The sequence below is a fragment of the Megalops cyprinoides genome, chromosome 8 (assembly GCF_013368585.1).
Source record: "Megalops cyprinoides isolate fMegCyp1 chromosome 8, fMegCyp1.pri, whole genome shotgun sequence".
Classification (NCBI taxonomy): Eukaryota; Metazoa; Chordata; class Actinopteri; order Elopiformes; family Megalopidae; genus Megalops; species Megalops cyprinoides.
The window spans coordinates 39,578,030-39,594,748 of NC_050590.1; the positions used below are offsets into that span (position 1 = coordinate 39,578,030).

Sequence of the window (16,719 nt, forward strand, 5' to 3'; positions counted from 1 at the left end):
ACTCCTGGAGCGTATTTTGTCTGTCTTTGTGATTAGGAAAAAACAGCCTACATTTTTTCGAAGAAGATGTAGAAAGTCATCTCTGCAAACCTTAATTATAGGACTATAGGACTATATAAAGAGATATGCCTATATGGCTTTTATTTCACACAGTCAAAGTAAGTGACGACATAGGCCTACATGGTGGCGATATCAGGCTAACAAAATATTATTAGTTTGTGTGCTGGATGCGATGTAGGTCTCATTCTGCAAATGAGATGGTTTAGTCCCTCCTTAAACCACCTCAGTATCTGGTTTAAGCAAATATGTACAAAAAGTGACCTCTAGTGGCTGATATGAAATTTCTTGAACACACAGCAACTGAGATCAGGCTAAACCTCAGTAGTAGGTTAAACCACAGGTATGACACGATGACACAGCAATGGGGCTTAAGAAGCCACATGACTTCTTCCGCAACATACACATTTAAAACCGTGTTAAACTCTAAACCGCAGCTAAGCTAACGACAGAGCAATTGCCCCAATAGCTTCATTCCATGCTCAGGTATAAACTGGAACAGCTTTTAATTCTTTTTGCAGGCTTTGGTCTTCAAAGCAGATGGGAAAGTGAGTCACAATGCAGAACTCAGTTTGCCTTACAGTACAGGTGAGAGACAATGTGACTGATCCCACCCTCTTCCCTGTCCACACATCAGCTTTTCATTCAGCAGTAATATATTTTTTACACATTTTCTACTATCTATCTCTTTCTCTCTTTTGATAGCCTGATTTAGATACTGCTTTTGGAAGCTAACAATGTTTAAAAAATTGTTCAATACAAAGCTGACAATAAGTGTATTTCATGGTGCATCATTGTTTATTGTATTTGACCATAAAAAATAATAATGAATAAATATTACCTTATGCAATAGATCACAGGTAATAGTGTGAATCCTTAATTGCCATTTTATGGACATTGTAGGTTTTACACCAAGCCTCTAGTTCTTTAAGAGATGAAAGACGTAGAAATCTATTCTACACACTAGTTGTAGAACTTCCCATAGAGGGTCAATTATGTTAAGATCTGGTGACTGGGGAGGTGAAGGAAGGTGTTTGACTTCATTCTGATTTTAATGAATCCACAGCTGAATCCATTAGGCAATCTGTCCCAATGTAGAAAACAGTAAAAAAATGACTCATTGGTCCACATTATGTTCTTCTACTGTTTGTCTTGTTAAGTTTTGTGTTGATTACACCAAGGTATGCATCATGGGGTTTCAAGCAGTTTCTGAATGACACCCCTACTATAATTATCAGCCTTATGAAGGTCTTGATGTACAGTTTTTGTTGAAACTGGGTCACCGAGGTGTAGATTCAGTTCTGTGTTAATGACCGAGGCTGTTGTTTTGTGGTTTTTGGCAACTATCCTGTGAAGTGTCCATTTATCCCTGTCAGTGAGCTCCAGTTTGTGACCACTGTTTCTCTGCCCTGTACAGTTTTTCCTTGTTGGATGATTTTTATCACTCTTCCTTTTGGCACTGGAGATTAATATTGTTTCAGTGACTGACACGCCTGCAATTTATGCATCTACTATTTTACTTCTTTCAAAATCAGTAATATCTCATTTTTAGGGATGCACGATATTGGATTTTTGCGGATATTAGATATGCCGATATTTTCAAACTCATTTTGGCCGATGGCTTGATTTGCCCGACACACATTATTTGCTCGTGTTGTGAGTATTTGCAGTGCATGTGTTGTGAAATTGATGAAGATGCTTTTTTAATTTGCTGGTGTTGTGTCTACCTGCATGAATTTTCTGAAGTTGCAGTGCATTGAGCCGTCTCGGCCACCGTAGTATACACACACATGCCGCGTAATTTGAAAATAGTCTGTCTTATATTCTCTCCTTATGGAGCCGCGATATTTTGTGTCCTAAAGCAGGAACTAGGCGATCGCGGGCTGTCTTGTTTTAATTTCCATTGCTGTCTCTGCTTCCTGAGCTGCGATATTAAAACAATGGTCTTGCGCCCTTTCCGGAAGCAAATAAAAGCTTAGCAGCACTCAGCTAGCATCCTCTCAGGGTGAGAAACCTAGCTAGGGGTTCGAGTCCCAAAGCACGAGCTCGGCAATCGCGGGCTGTCTTGTTTCATTTCAAATCGCATTCTCTCCTTATGGAGATGCGTTATTTACAAATGGTTTCAGGCCCCTCCAGAAGCAGAGAAAAGCTTAGCAGCACACAGCTAGCATCCTCCCAGAGTGAGAAACTTAGCTATATATTTCACCCCTCCTCGCTTCACTGGTGCTTTATATGCATTGCAAATAGCAATTTTGTTATCTGTTTCAGATACTTTGAAATACTTCCATACAGCTGACATGTTGAAACTTGTTTCTGGTGCTCATAAGAAATATTTAGCGTCATCGCATGTGCATAGTTAATGCATCACCTTATCAGCCAGGCACACTGGCAGAAATTTTGCCGATGCCGAAAATGAACTTCTTAAGTTTTTATCAGCCGATACCGATGTCATGCTGATATCATCGTGCATCCCTACTTATTTTACTTTAGAAACTCACGCTAAAGCATTTTAAAATGTTTTTATAACAGAAACATACTGGTAATTAGTATAGATATTAATATGAAAAAAAACATGATTAAACTCCTTTTTAATTAGTACATAACTACAGTAAATTATTGTAAACAATACTTCAGATTAGTTCTTTTTCATTTCAAGCTGCCATTTTTTGTCTATCCCCTCCGTATAGCACTGTGGTTATGGTAGCACTGGTTTATAGATTAACATTTTTGTTAAAAAATGGACCTTATACCTGGTGCACTTATATTTTAAATGAGATTGCATGAGATTGTTCATGATGTAATGGTGACGATGTGTTTTTCTTGGCTACAGCTAATGTGAATGTGTTTAGGCCCTCCTCCTTTTACATCCTGGTTCAGACGGATTTTGGATTACAGCTGCAGATTCAGCTCATTCCCATCATGCAAGTGTACGTGACCCTGGACCATGCTTACCAGTCAAAAACATGTGGTATGTCCATTAATGGAATGTGTATTTGCTCTTTCCTGTGCAGCTGAGACTGTGTGTAGGAGATGGGTCTCCTCACGACTGTGTTGCATCCTAGTACATGTGCAGCAGAACCTGCAATGTTGTGTCCATAGGTCTGTGTGGAAACTTCAACATGGTTTTGCATGATGATCTGAAGACGCCGCAGGGTCTGGTGGAGGGCACAGCTGCATCCTTTGCTAACTCCTGGAAGGCCCAAGCCAGCTGCCCTGATAGGACAGAGCGACTGGACCACCCCTGCTCCTTCAGTGTAGAAAATGGTGAGCTCCCTTTTAGGCAGGTAGTGTGAACTGCAGCACAAGCTCAGTCACTGTGTCATTCTGCCAAATGTCATTCTGCTGCATCTGTCTAATATCATTCCTCTCCTATACTTTCCTAACACATGTGTGGTAGAGCCATATATAATATTCCTACTTCATCATGTCCAGGAAGGGAAGTGTGTGTGTCCACATAGTTTACATGTCTGTTTCTAATGGTTTCAGCCAACAGCTCTATTTTTTTTCATATATTTATTTTATTGGGACATCACATCATATTTACACAGCATCTGAGAGTACAAACATGTCCAGTTTTATATTTGTTCAAACAAAGACATAGACATACATACAGGTGAACAAGGGAAGATAAAAATAAAATAAAATAAATAAATAAAAATAAAAACCACCCACCCTCCCACCCCCCAGTTGGTCCACTTTTTACAAGATGAACTAATGTTTCACAGCATATATAGTATATAGCTAGCATGCATAATTAAACATGTTCAGCATCTTAAAAAATTCAAATACTTGATGCCACTACAGAAGTACAGTTGGATACAAAGTGATGGGGAAGTGCATTTCTAAGCAATGGGAACTGTAGATACTGTACTCAAAATATGAGAGGGTAGGTTGTCGTGTAATGTAAAATTTCTTAGTCAACCCTCTAAGAGAGAATTAGATTTTTTACAGTTTAAGGAATGACATTAGATCAGTCTGCCAAGAGCGTTCTGCTGGAGGCTTCGGCTTCGGAAAGCACAGGACGTTCAATTTCTTTTTAGAAAACTCAGGGTAGTTAAGGGGCACTCCAAAAATGGCAATGAGTGGACAGGGTGCAATATCTGTACCTAGGACTTCTGACATGATTTTAAAAAAGTTTTTCCAAAATCCTGTTAATTTTCATCATGACCAGAACTTGTGGGCTAGATGAGAGGGGGTAGAAGCACATCTATTAAATGGTAAATGGACTGCATTTATATAGCGCTTTTCTACTCATTTGAGTACTCAAAGCACTTTACAGTTATATGCCTCACATCTACCTACCAGTGGCAGAGGCTGCTATACAGGCTTACCAACTGGCCACTGGGAGCTGTTGGGAGTTCAGTGTCTTGCTCAAGGACACTTCGACACTCTGCCAGGATGAGCCAGATTCAAACCAGGGACCTTCCAATCCCCAGTCGACTGCTCTACCTCCTGAGCCACTGTCGCCCCCCGTATTACAGGCCTCACTAGTGTCAGGAAAGTATTTTGCTAGTTTAGCTTCGCTTAAGTGCATTCTATGGAGCACTTTAAATTGTATAAGATTGAGACAGGCACAAGAGGAGGAATAATTAACCTGTAATTTGGCTTTTTCCCACCACGGGTCCTGAAACTGGATTCCCAGTTCAGCCTCCCACTCCTGCTCCCACTCCACTTTAGCACATGGAGGGGGGTCAGATCTAAGAATGTAGTTGTATTGCTTAGATGTCAGCCCTGTCAGGTTTTCTGGTTTCTGTAAAATATTTGAGGAATCCTCAGGGGGCAAATGAGGGAATGTAGTGCAATGATCCTTAACAAAACTGCAAACCTGGAGATGGCGGAAACAATTATTTTGAGGCAGGTTATATTTACTGGTCAGATTTTCAAAGGTGCCATCCAAAAACTGGTCTCTGAATGATACCTTTGTTATTCAAAAGTGTGTAGGCAGAGTCGAGCTTGGATGGTAAAAATAGACGGTTATTGCATAACGGGCCAAAGAGACTGCAGTTGAATCATTTGAAGTGTTTGCAGAACTGTGTCCATATTTTCAGAGTTGACAAAACAACTGTGTTTGACAAATAGTTTACTGCTGAGATAGATAAAGGAGAGCATGTCAAAGCTGCAAGTGAGGATGTGTGACAGGAGGGGGATTCTGTTTTGCACCAGTCCAGCTCATCCTCATATAGCCAACTGAGTATTTTTTGTATATTTTCTGCCCAGTAGTAAAACATGAAATTAGACAGGCCTAGTCCACCATCCCATCTTGCCACTTGTAGAGCGCTTTTTCTTATTCTCTCCACCTTGCCTGCCCATACAAATGGGAGATTAATTTTTATCGAGCTGCTTGAAAAATGATTTTGTCAGAAAGAGAGGATGGCACTGGAAAAGAAACAGAAACCTTGGCAAAACATTCATTTTTATAGTTTGCACTCTACTGGCTAATGACGGTGGTAATTTATACCATTTTTGTAGGTCTGCTTTGACTTTATTTTGTAGCTTGTCAAAGTTATTTTTATGTAGTGCCTGAAATGAATGGGTAATGTTAATCCCCAGATAACTAAAACTTGTGGGTAAAAGATGAAAGGGTATCTGCCCCTGTATGAGCTGTTTGGCTGAAGAATTTATCGGGAAACACACTGTTTTGTGAAAATTGATTTTGTAGCCTGAAAATGCTCCAAAATTATCCAGAATTTATCTTATTTGCACAGCTGGTAGGGTCTGTTATATAAAGTAACAGGTCATCTGCGTACAGAGAAACTTGATACTCCATATTTCCCTGGCGTACACCCTGCAGATGTGTTGAGGTTTTCAGCATTATGGCTAAAGTTTCAATAACTAGTGCAAACAACAATGGTGACAGCGGACAGCCTTGGTGGGTTCTGTGGGATAGTGGGAGGTATGTTGAGTGCTGACTATTTGTGTGAACACGGGCTTGAAGAGATGAATAACGAAGATGGACCCAGGAAAAGAAATTCTTACCAAACCTGAATTTTTCCAGTAATTTAAACAAATACTCCCATTCAACCCTGTTGAAGGCTTTTTCAGCGTCTAGAGAAAGTACTACTTCAGGCTTTGTGGTTGTAGATGGAGCAGAAATTATATTAAGCAGATGCCGTATATTTGAGAATAGATGTCTTCCTCTGATGAAGCTTGTTTGGTCTTCAGAAATTATTGAAGGGAGACATATTTCTAATTATCTTGCCAAGACTTTTGCCAGTATTTTAACATCAATATTTAAAAGTGAAATAGGTCTATAGGAGCTGCATTCTGCAGGATTCTTATCCTTTTAAAGAATGACAGAGATTGACACTTCAGTTAAAGTTTTTGGCAGAGTCGCTGTGGATACGGAATGATTAAACATATCTAGTAGTAATGGAGCTAATTGCTTTGAGAATTTTTATAAAACTCTGAGGTAAACCCATCTGGTCCTGGTTTTTTGCTATTGTTCATTTCCCTGATGCTGGGTGGCATCGGGCGAAAGTGATTCCAGCTTTGTAGAGTTTAGCCTTGATATCATTGAGCGCTGGCCACTGCTTGGCCAAGTTTGCACTCATGTCAGGGAAGAACAGGATCCTCTTGCCGTTGAACTGTATGTCCACTCCTGAAAGTGGTGGAATCTTATGATGATGGCCCGGGGATGTTCGCCTCGGATAGGCTTTGGAGCTGGTGTTCTGTGTGCTCTGTCCAATTCCAGTGGTTTCGGGAAAATCTCACTTCCAGTGACTTTGTGGATGAGCTGTGAGACGAATTCTGACTGCGAACTTCCTTCAATCCCCTCTGGTAATCCAGCTACTTTCAGATTCTCTCGTCTGGATCGATTTTCGAGGTCCTCTGCTTTGGATACTAAGGCTGCATTTGCCTTTTCAAGCTGATCCAGTCTCGGTGTTTGCTCGGCTAGGTCTGTGGTTGGTGAGTGTGCTTTCCATGGTTGTTATCTTTTGGTTACGTGAATCCAATGCAGCGCTGATGGTGTCTAGACACATCTGTATAGGTATAAGGGAGGTCCCCAAAGATGTAGAGAGGTATGTTTTGAGTTCCGCAGCCAGGCTCTCACGGTTTTTCTCTAGCACTTGCACTAGGCTAGCAATGGTTAGCAGATCTGCCATCTTAGCCACAGGAGCTGCTTGAGTTGCAGCACAATCTCCTTTCACTTGACATTCACTTGTTGTCTTGACATTGCTGGCTGACTTATTTGGAAACCAAGTACAGTTATTGTCTAATTAATGCAATGATATGAGGTAAATATAGAAATGGTGCAAATAAAATTATGAAAAATGCGTGAGCTATCCCTCAGCGTGGCTGTCTCCTACAGTGCCCAACCGGAGCTCTCGCCAACAGCTCTATTATGGTGAAAAAAGCCACTTAAATTAGCATATTTGTTTGTTCTCACAATGTAAAAGAGATATGCAGAATTCAGCTGTTAAAAGCACAGAGAACTGATTTAAACTCTCGTGTTGATTCCTTTAGAAAACTATGCCGAACACTGGTGTTCATTACTAAGGAGTCAAAAGAGTGAGTTTGCCAAGTGCCACACTATGGTAGACCCAGAAATTTACTACAAGGTAAGGTTACTTCACTACAAGCTCAGTTAAGGTCTGCTAAAATTCATGCAACTTCTGTGGTGGCCACCTTTGGTATGAATTGTTGTTTGTGTGCCTGCCAGAGGTGCAAGTACTCCAGCTGTAACTGTGAGCACAGCGAGGACTGCCTCTGTTCCATGTTCTCCTCCTATGTGCATGCCTGTGCTGCCAAGGGTGTGGACCTGCAAGGCTGGAGGACAAATGTCTGTGGTGAGTCAACACAATTCTTTCCACAATGCACCTTGGTTCACCTCCCCATATTAAACTGTCCAGGTTTCAAAACAAGAAAAAAATATTTTAAAAAGCAAACATTTTCTCTTATTCTGTCCCCCTCTTGAGTACATTATTTTTGCCTCAGAGTATAATTTAGAGCTCTCTCTATGATTCTCTACTGCTGTGTTTGACAGAGAAGTACACAGGAAGCTGCCCTACATCCCAGACTTTCTCATACCAGTTGCAGCAGTGCCAGCGCACTTGCCAGTCTCTGAGTTCTGAGTGGGAGGGCTGCTCCACTGACTTCCTGCCAGTGGATGGCTGCTCATGTCCTGATGGACTTTATCAGGATGACAGGGGTGTCTGCATTCCGATGGCCAAATGCCCTTGTTATCACAATGGTGACCATGTCAAACCTGGGAAATCCATTAACATAAAGGAAGAGCACTGGTAGGTTTTAAGAACAATGTGAATATGAAAAATCACACATATGTCACAATGAATAAAATTTTTCAAGTGACATACAGAAATGTTAATGACATTCTGTGTTTTAGTGTTTGCACCAATGGGAGGCTTCACTGCCGGTCTTGGAAAGCCCACTCAGACAGTAGGTGGCATGGTTGGGAACTTGTGGAAGAGTACCTCACTAAATCCTGCCCCTCTTGGAGTAACAGAAATCTCGCTCCTGTTTTCCAGGCTGTCCCACTCCCAAAGTCTACTTCAGCTGCTCCACTGCTAAACCTGGGGAGCGGGGACTGGAGTGCGCACGCACCTGTAGGAACCTGGATAATGACTGTGTGCGTTACATATCAATTAATGAATTCTATTTAACCTTTATTTAATAATTTTAATTTAATATTTTATCTAAGTCCCCTTGAGATAAAGATTCTCTTTTCAAGGGAGACTTGGCCAAGACAGCAGCTTTAGAGTAAAAACAAAACTGAACACCGAAATGAATATTTTACATTACATTAACATTTATTCATTTAGCAGACACTTTTATCCAAAGTGACGTACAAAAGTGCATATAGTGGGCAAACAGGCACGATGTGTACAAGATGTGTACAAGATGTGTACATGTCATACAAAGCAGATAGTGCTGAAACTGAGCACAAGGTCAGTGTAGCGAGACAGACCTAATCTGATCTAGGGGTACATATATCAAATACAATCATTGGGACAATAAAGTACCGCTATGCTACCTAGGCAAAAACGTGCTACAAATACAAGGTAAGAGATAGAACTACAAGTACATGCCAAAAATCTTAGATCTACAAGGTCACAATGGCAAGGGTGTCAGTCCAGGTAGAGTCTGAAGAGGTGTGTCTTCAGACCACGCCTGAAGGGTTGGATTGAAGGGGTTGTTCTCAGGGGGGAACAATGCACAGCACACCAACACATTTTTACGGGGAATGAAATGAAGTTCCACAATTCTTGCAAACTACTGCCAGCCTCTGTGGATTAACTGTAATGGAAAGAAATGTGTTTTGAATGTTCAGGCAATGGCCAGAGATGTCATGTTCAAAATGTAAACACCTCCCTATATAAAAATTCAGTACATCTTTGCATAGCACCAACAGTGTAGCCCTGTGATACCTGGCATCATCCATGTTACGAATACCACAAGCTAGTGACCTGTGCATTCACACTGAAAAATATTAATGCACTTTTATTTTCAAAAATGTATTTGAAAAATCATATCCAATTCTATTCTGGATTTTTGCACCCCCCCCCCAAAAAACATTTTTGCAGTCCCAAAGCCTAAATTCCTTAAATGTTACATATTGTTCCAGTACTCCCCTGTATTACCGCAAAATCAATATTCTCCTTCAGAAGGACAGTATTTTTTCCTTTTTTCCACAGGCATAAGAAGTCTTAGTAGGTTCTTAGTGGGTTAGTTGCTTCTTGTTTCAGAATGTAGAAAAGGTGAGGTGAATTTTGGGGGGTTATTTTCATTTTGAAAATTTGCCCCAGGCCCTTGTGTGGTTCTGACACCCTTGTATCCTTGACACCCTGTACACTTGAGATTAACATGAATGGCTTCTAGTGGACATCTGGTAGGCATCTGCTACAATACATGACATTTTCTTCAAGTGAAACAAAAATAAACAATATTAATTTCAATAAATGTGACAAATTGGGGGAATTTCCTGCGTATATATTGACAACATTATATGTTAGGCCTGGGCCTCCTTTAAAAAAGGTGAAAACCATGGGTATTGGAGTAGAGTTAGCATGAGCTGTATGCAAAGAAGTGATAGGTTGAGCCACAGTAACCAAAATGGCATAATGTGTATCCTCCCACAGTTCCCCACTGATTGTGAGTCTGGCTGTCAGTGTCCCATTGGATTAGTTGATGATGGGAGAGGGAACTGTGTGAAAGAGAACGACTGTCCATGTCCCCATGATGGACACTTCTACGCCCCAGGAAGACAAATTCAAGTCCAGTGCAACACATGGTAGGCGCCTCAGAACACAGGGCCCAGTAAGGCTCTGTTTCCAAAGGAGGAAATGTACCTTAGTCAAAAGGTTGACTAAACATTATTGTTTCATACAGTCACAGTGATAGTTTTAGTTACTTTATGCACCTTTATCCATGGGGTCAACATTTGCATCTCTGGAATGATCCTGACTTGGATGTGATTGGTCCAGCTTCCAGCCAGCATGTGAATGCTTTTTTGTCTTATTTCTACAGCACATGCAAAAGGGGAGTATGGGAGTGCACAGAGAAGAAGTGTGCTGGTACCTGCATCATTTATGGCAGTGGCCATTACAACACCTTTGATAAGCAGAGGTTTGGGTTTCATGGACAATGTAGTTATGTGGCTGTGCAGGTAATGACATTATTTCTCTTCCACATGTTTCAAAAATATGTCTTTCAGTTTTGAACCACAATCACACTTGGCAATCTATTCCTCCTCCATTTTTAAGGAGATGTTTTAGTCAGCTATACAGGGCTAAGCAAGACATTCCCTACTCAATAATGTGTCTATGAAGTCATGTCTCTCCACCAATGAAATATTGTCATCTCTGTATTTTACAGGACAAATGTGGCAATAAGACAGGCAGTGGCAATTTTCGAGTGATCACTGAAAACATACCCTGTGGATCTACTGGCACCACTTGTTCAAAATCTGTTAGGATTTACCTTGGGGTAAGGGGTAAAATCACTGACTGGGGAGTATCACCAGGGGAGTACAGAAGGAAAGGAATATTGATATTGAAATGTTAGTTAATGTCAGAAAATCCGGCTCTCACATTGAAAATCTTAGTTCAAATGCTATCCACATAAACTGCACATTTTGCTGGGGACTTTTGTCTCTGTTACAGAAAAAAAACATTTTTTTACATCACAGAGAACAGAGCTGAAGCTGTCTGATGGCACATATAAAGTGGTAAACCACAAAACAGGACCACTGGTGAAGTACACCGTGAGGAGTGTCGGCTTATATCTGGCTGTGGAGTCCACCATTGGGCTTGCACTGCTGTGGGACCGCAAAACAACAGTGCGTATCATCCTGGAAGCAGACCACATGGTGAGTTTTACCTTACATTGAGTTAGACTGCATGGTGAGCTACATTGGCATTTACATTTTGTTGCTTTCCAGATGCTCTTATTCAGAGTAACGTACAAGATGGGTACATACAACATTATATTCACAATCCAGTAGGTGTTTTTCACAGTGACTCCAAAAGTCAAGCGCAGAGGGCATCCAGAAAAATGACACAAAATATTACACAAACAAGTAATCCATCATCCACACATGAACAAGAGCCAGTGTCAAACACATAAGGCTGAGACCACTAATGAGTCCCAACACACAAGTGCAACACAATATACCCAACAGGAGTGTACTATTCAAATACAGTTTCAACACATGCCCAGTGCCTTCCTGGGTTAATGTTAGTGTAATTATGTGATAATGTAACAAATTGTAAAAATATTCATCAGTGGTCTCCCTAGATAGACTCCTACAGATAGACTCCCTTGTCTTTGCATGACTGAGTCTTCTTATGACGAGACTGCCACTTCAACGCAGATATACTCGTTAAGTACCTTGCTCAGATAGCAAGCTGATGAGCAGCCAGTTTAGGAGGGAAACAAAAATATTAATTAGCAGTGAGATTCACCTTATTAATTAACCAAGGGAAAAGCACTGATTTTTAGTCTAACAAATAATAAACACTAACAAATATGCAATTAGCTGCAGTGCTAACCAACACACTGTTAAATGCAACACAGCTTCAGCAATGACACCCAGGTCTAAAAAGTGGTTCTTATTGATGGAATTGAACCACAGAGTGAGTTATATTTTTGATGGTTTAAACCTTGCCATTGGGTGAGATGTATCTCATGGTGTGTTACACACTACTGTGAGTTAGACCATCAGTTGATTTAAACCTTACAGTGAGTTATATGAATCAATCAATCAATCAAATTGTATTTGTTATAGTGCATTTTTACAATGGAGTTTGTCACAAACTGTTCGACATATAGCATAGTGCATCTTCTAGAGGGAATCAAAAAAATCAGAAAACCCTGGCTGGTTACGAAAAAAAAAGAGAGAAAATTATTCCCAGACCCCAGGAAAAGACAGTTGAGAGACTCCTGGGAAATGATAATGGAAAAGAGAACATAAGGTGAGTTATAATTTACAGTGAGTTAGACCATAGTGTGGGTTGGGAGAATGTTTGTGTTATGGTTCTTTGTAGTGAGCATTTTGCTGTGAGATATGACAGGCTCTCTGTACGATCCTGCAGGGAGAGGTATGTGGTCTATGCGGGGACTTTGATGGAGATGCGAAGGATGACTTCACCACACAGGGACAGCTGGTTGTGAGCAGCCCTCTGGAATTTGCCAACAGCTGGAAAGTTCTGAGTACCTGTCCTGACTCAGGCACTAACCATGATCCATGCAGCGAAAGACCACATCGTCACCCATGGGCAGAACTGCAGTGCTCTATCATTAAAGGCAACACCTTCAAAGACTGCCATGATAAGGTACAGAGGACAAAATGTATCACCTAACCATGTGACTGAACAATCGCAAGCAGTATACTGAACCAGTGGAAATAATCATTGGACATCATTGGACACAGAGCTCTTTTTAAAATATAACTGGATGGGATCCATGCAAACATTCCATTGAAACTGAGCTAGAGCTGCCTATAAAATCATTTTAAAAAGTTTGATTACACTAGCTTGGATTCACTCAAATGTTCATGATGATGAGTGAGAAGAAGTTTGTTATGCCTTGAGTAACAAATGTGAAAATATCATTTTAACTTCAGTAACGGGCTATTCCTGTACTTCCACTGTGTGCAGGTGGATCCTGCTCCGTACTATGAGAACTGTGTGAGAGACTCGTGTGCCTGTGACAGTGGTGGAGACTGTGAGTGTTTCTGCACAGCCGTGGCAGCATATGCACAGGCTTGCAATGAGGCTGGATCCTGTGTCACCTGGAGAACACCAGAAATCTGCCGTGAGTAGACATTAATATTTTGCTATTTTGCTATTATTTTGATTATATTATTATATAATCCATCTTAATTATTTTCTCATTTAAAAACTGTGTTACCAAATGGGAAAAATAAATCAAATGAAATCTATGCAGGATATGCATAATAGGCAGGAACATGCACACATATCAACTGCACAATAACACATGCTCTACAATTGTTTTTCCTTTCTATGCTTGTTCATAATATTTTTAATCAGGCCATCTAGCACCATGTTGTTCAAATAATTATTGATGGAAAGTTGGGTAATGGTACAGCTACAAGTTTATGAAATGAAAAGATGTAGGAAAAAAAATCACACTTTCCTTAAGTGCCCAGTGCTGGCCCCAGATTCAGGGCAGATAATAACACGAGGCATTCTGTCTCTGTGGAAAATTTCCAGCCACTGTACATTCGGATGCCCTGTTCACCTGTCTGTGGTAAAGCATTCCATCCATTACACAATCTGCAAATATACATTGATTTTTTCAGAGGTGAGATATAAGAAGTGCATTTCCACCAAGTAAAGCCCATCTACAATGATAAAAACTGGCCAGTTGTACAATTGTTTGCAATTTAAGTAGGCCAACATGAAATTAGCTATCACTGTTGACAGGCCCACCTAGTGCAATGGTACAGGGAAAGGCAGAGGATACATAATAAGTTCATATTGAGGCTTTTGGAGATGAAAAACGACTTTTAGTTCAGCTGGAGCAAATGAGTCCAGACCTGTAGCCAATGCCAGTTGGCACACACAGTGTGGTCTTTGCTTTTCTTGAGTAACATGGAAATTAATGCATTGGGAGCCTTTTCAATTACAGTTAGTAGAACATCAAAATGAAGAGGCAGTTCTGAGGGTATTCCATGTTGGCTAGGTGCTTTGCCTTTTGCAGTGCTTTTCAAAGCTCAATGCTGTTCCTCAGATCAGCCGTGTCTTTGATAATATTGTAAGTTCTAGATTCTCTAGAAAGTGGTTACATACAGACTGGCCCCTAAATCAAAATTATATGTAGATGTATTGTATTTGTATTTATTGAATGAATTAAATGTTACCTTAAGTTCTTTGTGGTCAGAGACCTTTGGATGCTGATTTCAGCAAGATTCCCAATGTTTCACCTTGATAGCAAGGGACCTGCTCAGAATCCCACCATGAAAACGATATCTCTGCCTAACCCTGTGCATAATGAATTCTGTTTTTGTACATAACAGATCATGCATTTCTGATACAGCTTGTGCTGGTTGTAGTTTATTTTCTTTTATAGCTCATGTTCAGGAGATTAGCATCATTGTTCTAAAACATTAATTCTGCTGTTTCTAATTTTGTTCAAGTTTGAAGCAAAAAAGAAAGTGAAATTTCTCCTAAAGCCCTTAATGGCCATCCATACAAACATAGGCTCATTCATGGACTCCTCCTTGTACTGCAGGAATTTCAACAACAGCGAAAAACAGTTGTTTTAACTAACTCTCACTGCTGTATACATTTGGAGTAAAATACCTTAATCTCAGTGCTGTATAGGTATGGGGTAGTGGCCCCAACTCTCGGTGCTGTATAGGTATGGGGGGAAAGGCCTTAACTCTCAGTGTTGTATAGATATTGAGTAAAGGGCCTAACTCATAGTACTTTATAGGTATGGGGTAGAGGGCTTAAGTGTAGCTGTGCGGTGTACTGGTAAGGAACAGGGCTCATAACCGAAAGGCTGCTGATTCGATTCCCACCTGGGACACTGCTGTTATATCCTTGGGCAATTTACATAACCCACATGGGTATGCTCTGCTAGATTGTAACTTGGAGGATGACATATGTACACTTCCAGTTCTTGCACACTGAGGCTGAGATCATACCTTGTGAGAATAAAAAATGAATTTATGATTTAAATCAATCCTGATTTCTATTTAAAATTTAAGTTAATACTGATTTCTGTTTTGACTGATTTGATGAGTAGCTGAATAATCATACCCTGTGTGGGAATGTTCTTTCTCTCCTTTGCAGCTGTGTTTTGTGACTACTATAATGCACCACTGGAATGCAAGTGGCATTACAACCCCTGCCACACCCCCTGCTATAAGACCTGCCTCAATCCACAAGGCATCTGCAGTAATCCTCTCCCCAACCTGGAAGGTAATAAATCAGGCTTGGTTTGTTTTATACCATCACAGTCCAGATGGAACTATTTCCTGTCTTGATACAATGCATTCCACTAGGCTGTTACCCTGTGTGTCCACCTCATAAACCCATATTTGATGAGAAAACCCGAATTTGTGTGGAGGAGTGTGATGGCTGTTACCTCAATAACACCTTTTATCAGCCAGAGGATGAGGTTCCTACAGAAGAGCTGTGCACTTCCTGGTAAGGACAAGAATGCAGGAGAAAAGTACACTTTTGCATCTAAATCTTTACTTCTTCCTTCACATATCAGAGACCACACTGATTGCCTCTATTTTAATAAAATATAATGTAACATAATTATAATGACATTGATGCCAATAATATGCCAATAATCTGCCATAATCAGAGCCTCTTTTTTGCAGTGTTTGCAATGGATATAACAATGTCACTTGTCACCAGAAACCTGGTAAGCCTTTATGTAGTGTTTTATTTTTCAAACTGCAACCACTTTTCAATGACTTAAAAATTAATAATGACCTTTTAATTTTACAGGATGTTGTGTGTACAATGGAACGGAATATGGGGACAATGAAGTTATTTACAATGTGACCGACAACATCGGGATGTGCTATTATGCCATCTGCATAAATGGAACTCCAATTCATACAAATATTCACTGCTTACCCACACCCCAAACATCCACATCTACTATGCCTTTCTCAACAACAACAGTACCACCAACACCATCTCCAACAACATCTACCACCACACCAACAGAAACACCAATTGTCACTACAACTAAAGCTACCACTACAACAACAGAACCACCCACACCATCTCCATCTACTACAACCACACCACCAACACCATCTCCAACAACACCTACCACCACACCAACAGAAACACCAACACTCTCTAGTACTACACTTTCCACTACAACAACAGAACCACCAACACCATCCCCATCTACTACAGCCACACCATCTACACTATCTCCAACAACACCTACCACCACACCAACAGAAACACCAACATCCTCATCTCCTACAACACCGTGCATTCCTACTTGTGAATGGTCAGAATGGTATGATGTAGATAAGCCCTCGTCCAAAAAGGGGGATTGGGAAACGTATCAAAATATTACAGCCAGTGGTGAAAAGGTGTGTAGAAACCCAGATGATATTGAATGTAGATCTACATCATATCCTGATATCAGTCTGGATGAATTTGTAGCACAAACGGGACAAAAGGTACACTGTGATGTCTC

General features: G+C 40.5%; 1 protein-coding gene across 1 annotated transcript in view; it reads left to right on the top strand.

Annotated features, from left to right (window-relative positions):
- The window catches only part of LOC118781701 (mucin-2-like), a 50,650-nt gene that overhangs the window by 13,594 nt on the left and 20,337 nt on the right, over positions 1 to 16,719 (top strand). The window contains exons 11-26 of the mRNA XM_036534699.1: positions 579 to 645; positions 2,888 to 3,025; positions 3,157 to 3,321; positions 7,522 to 7,616; positions 7,718 to 7,844; positions 8,042 to 8,248; positions 8,544 to 8,644; positions 10,155 to 10,306; positions 10,543 to 10,681; positions 10,891 to 11,001; positions 11,204 to 11,383; positions 12,609 to 12,848; positions 13,173 to 13,329; positions 15,336 to 15,464; positions 15,548 to 15,663; positions 16,372 to 16,506. Coding sequence (XP_036390592.1) covers positions 579 to 645; positions 2,888 to 3,025; positions 3,157 to 3,321; positions 7,522 to 7,616; positions 7,718 to 7,844; positions 8,042 to 8,248; positions 8,544 to 8,644; positions 10,155 to 10,306; positions 10,543 to 10,681; positions 10,891 to 11,001; positions 11,204 to 11,383; positions 12,609 to 12,848; positions 13,173 to 13,329; positions 15,336 to 15,464; positions 15,548 to 15,663; positions 16,372 to 16,506 — 2,259 coding nt within the window. The remainder of the gene's footprint in view (positions 1 to 578; positions 646 to 2,887; positions 3,026 to 3,156; positions 3,322 to 7,521; positions 7,617 to 7,717; positions 7,845 to 8,041; positions 8,249 to 8,543; positions 8,645 to 10,154; positions 10,307 to 10,542; positions 10,682 to 10,890; positions 11,002 to 11,203; positions 11,384 to 12,608; positions 12,849 to 13,172; positions 13,330 to 15,335; positions 15,465 to 15,547; positions 15,664 to 16,371; positions 16,507 to 16,719) is intronic.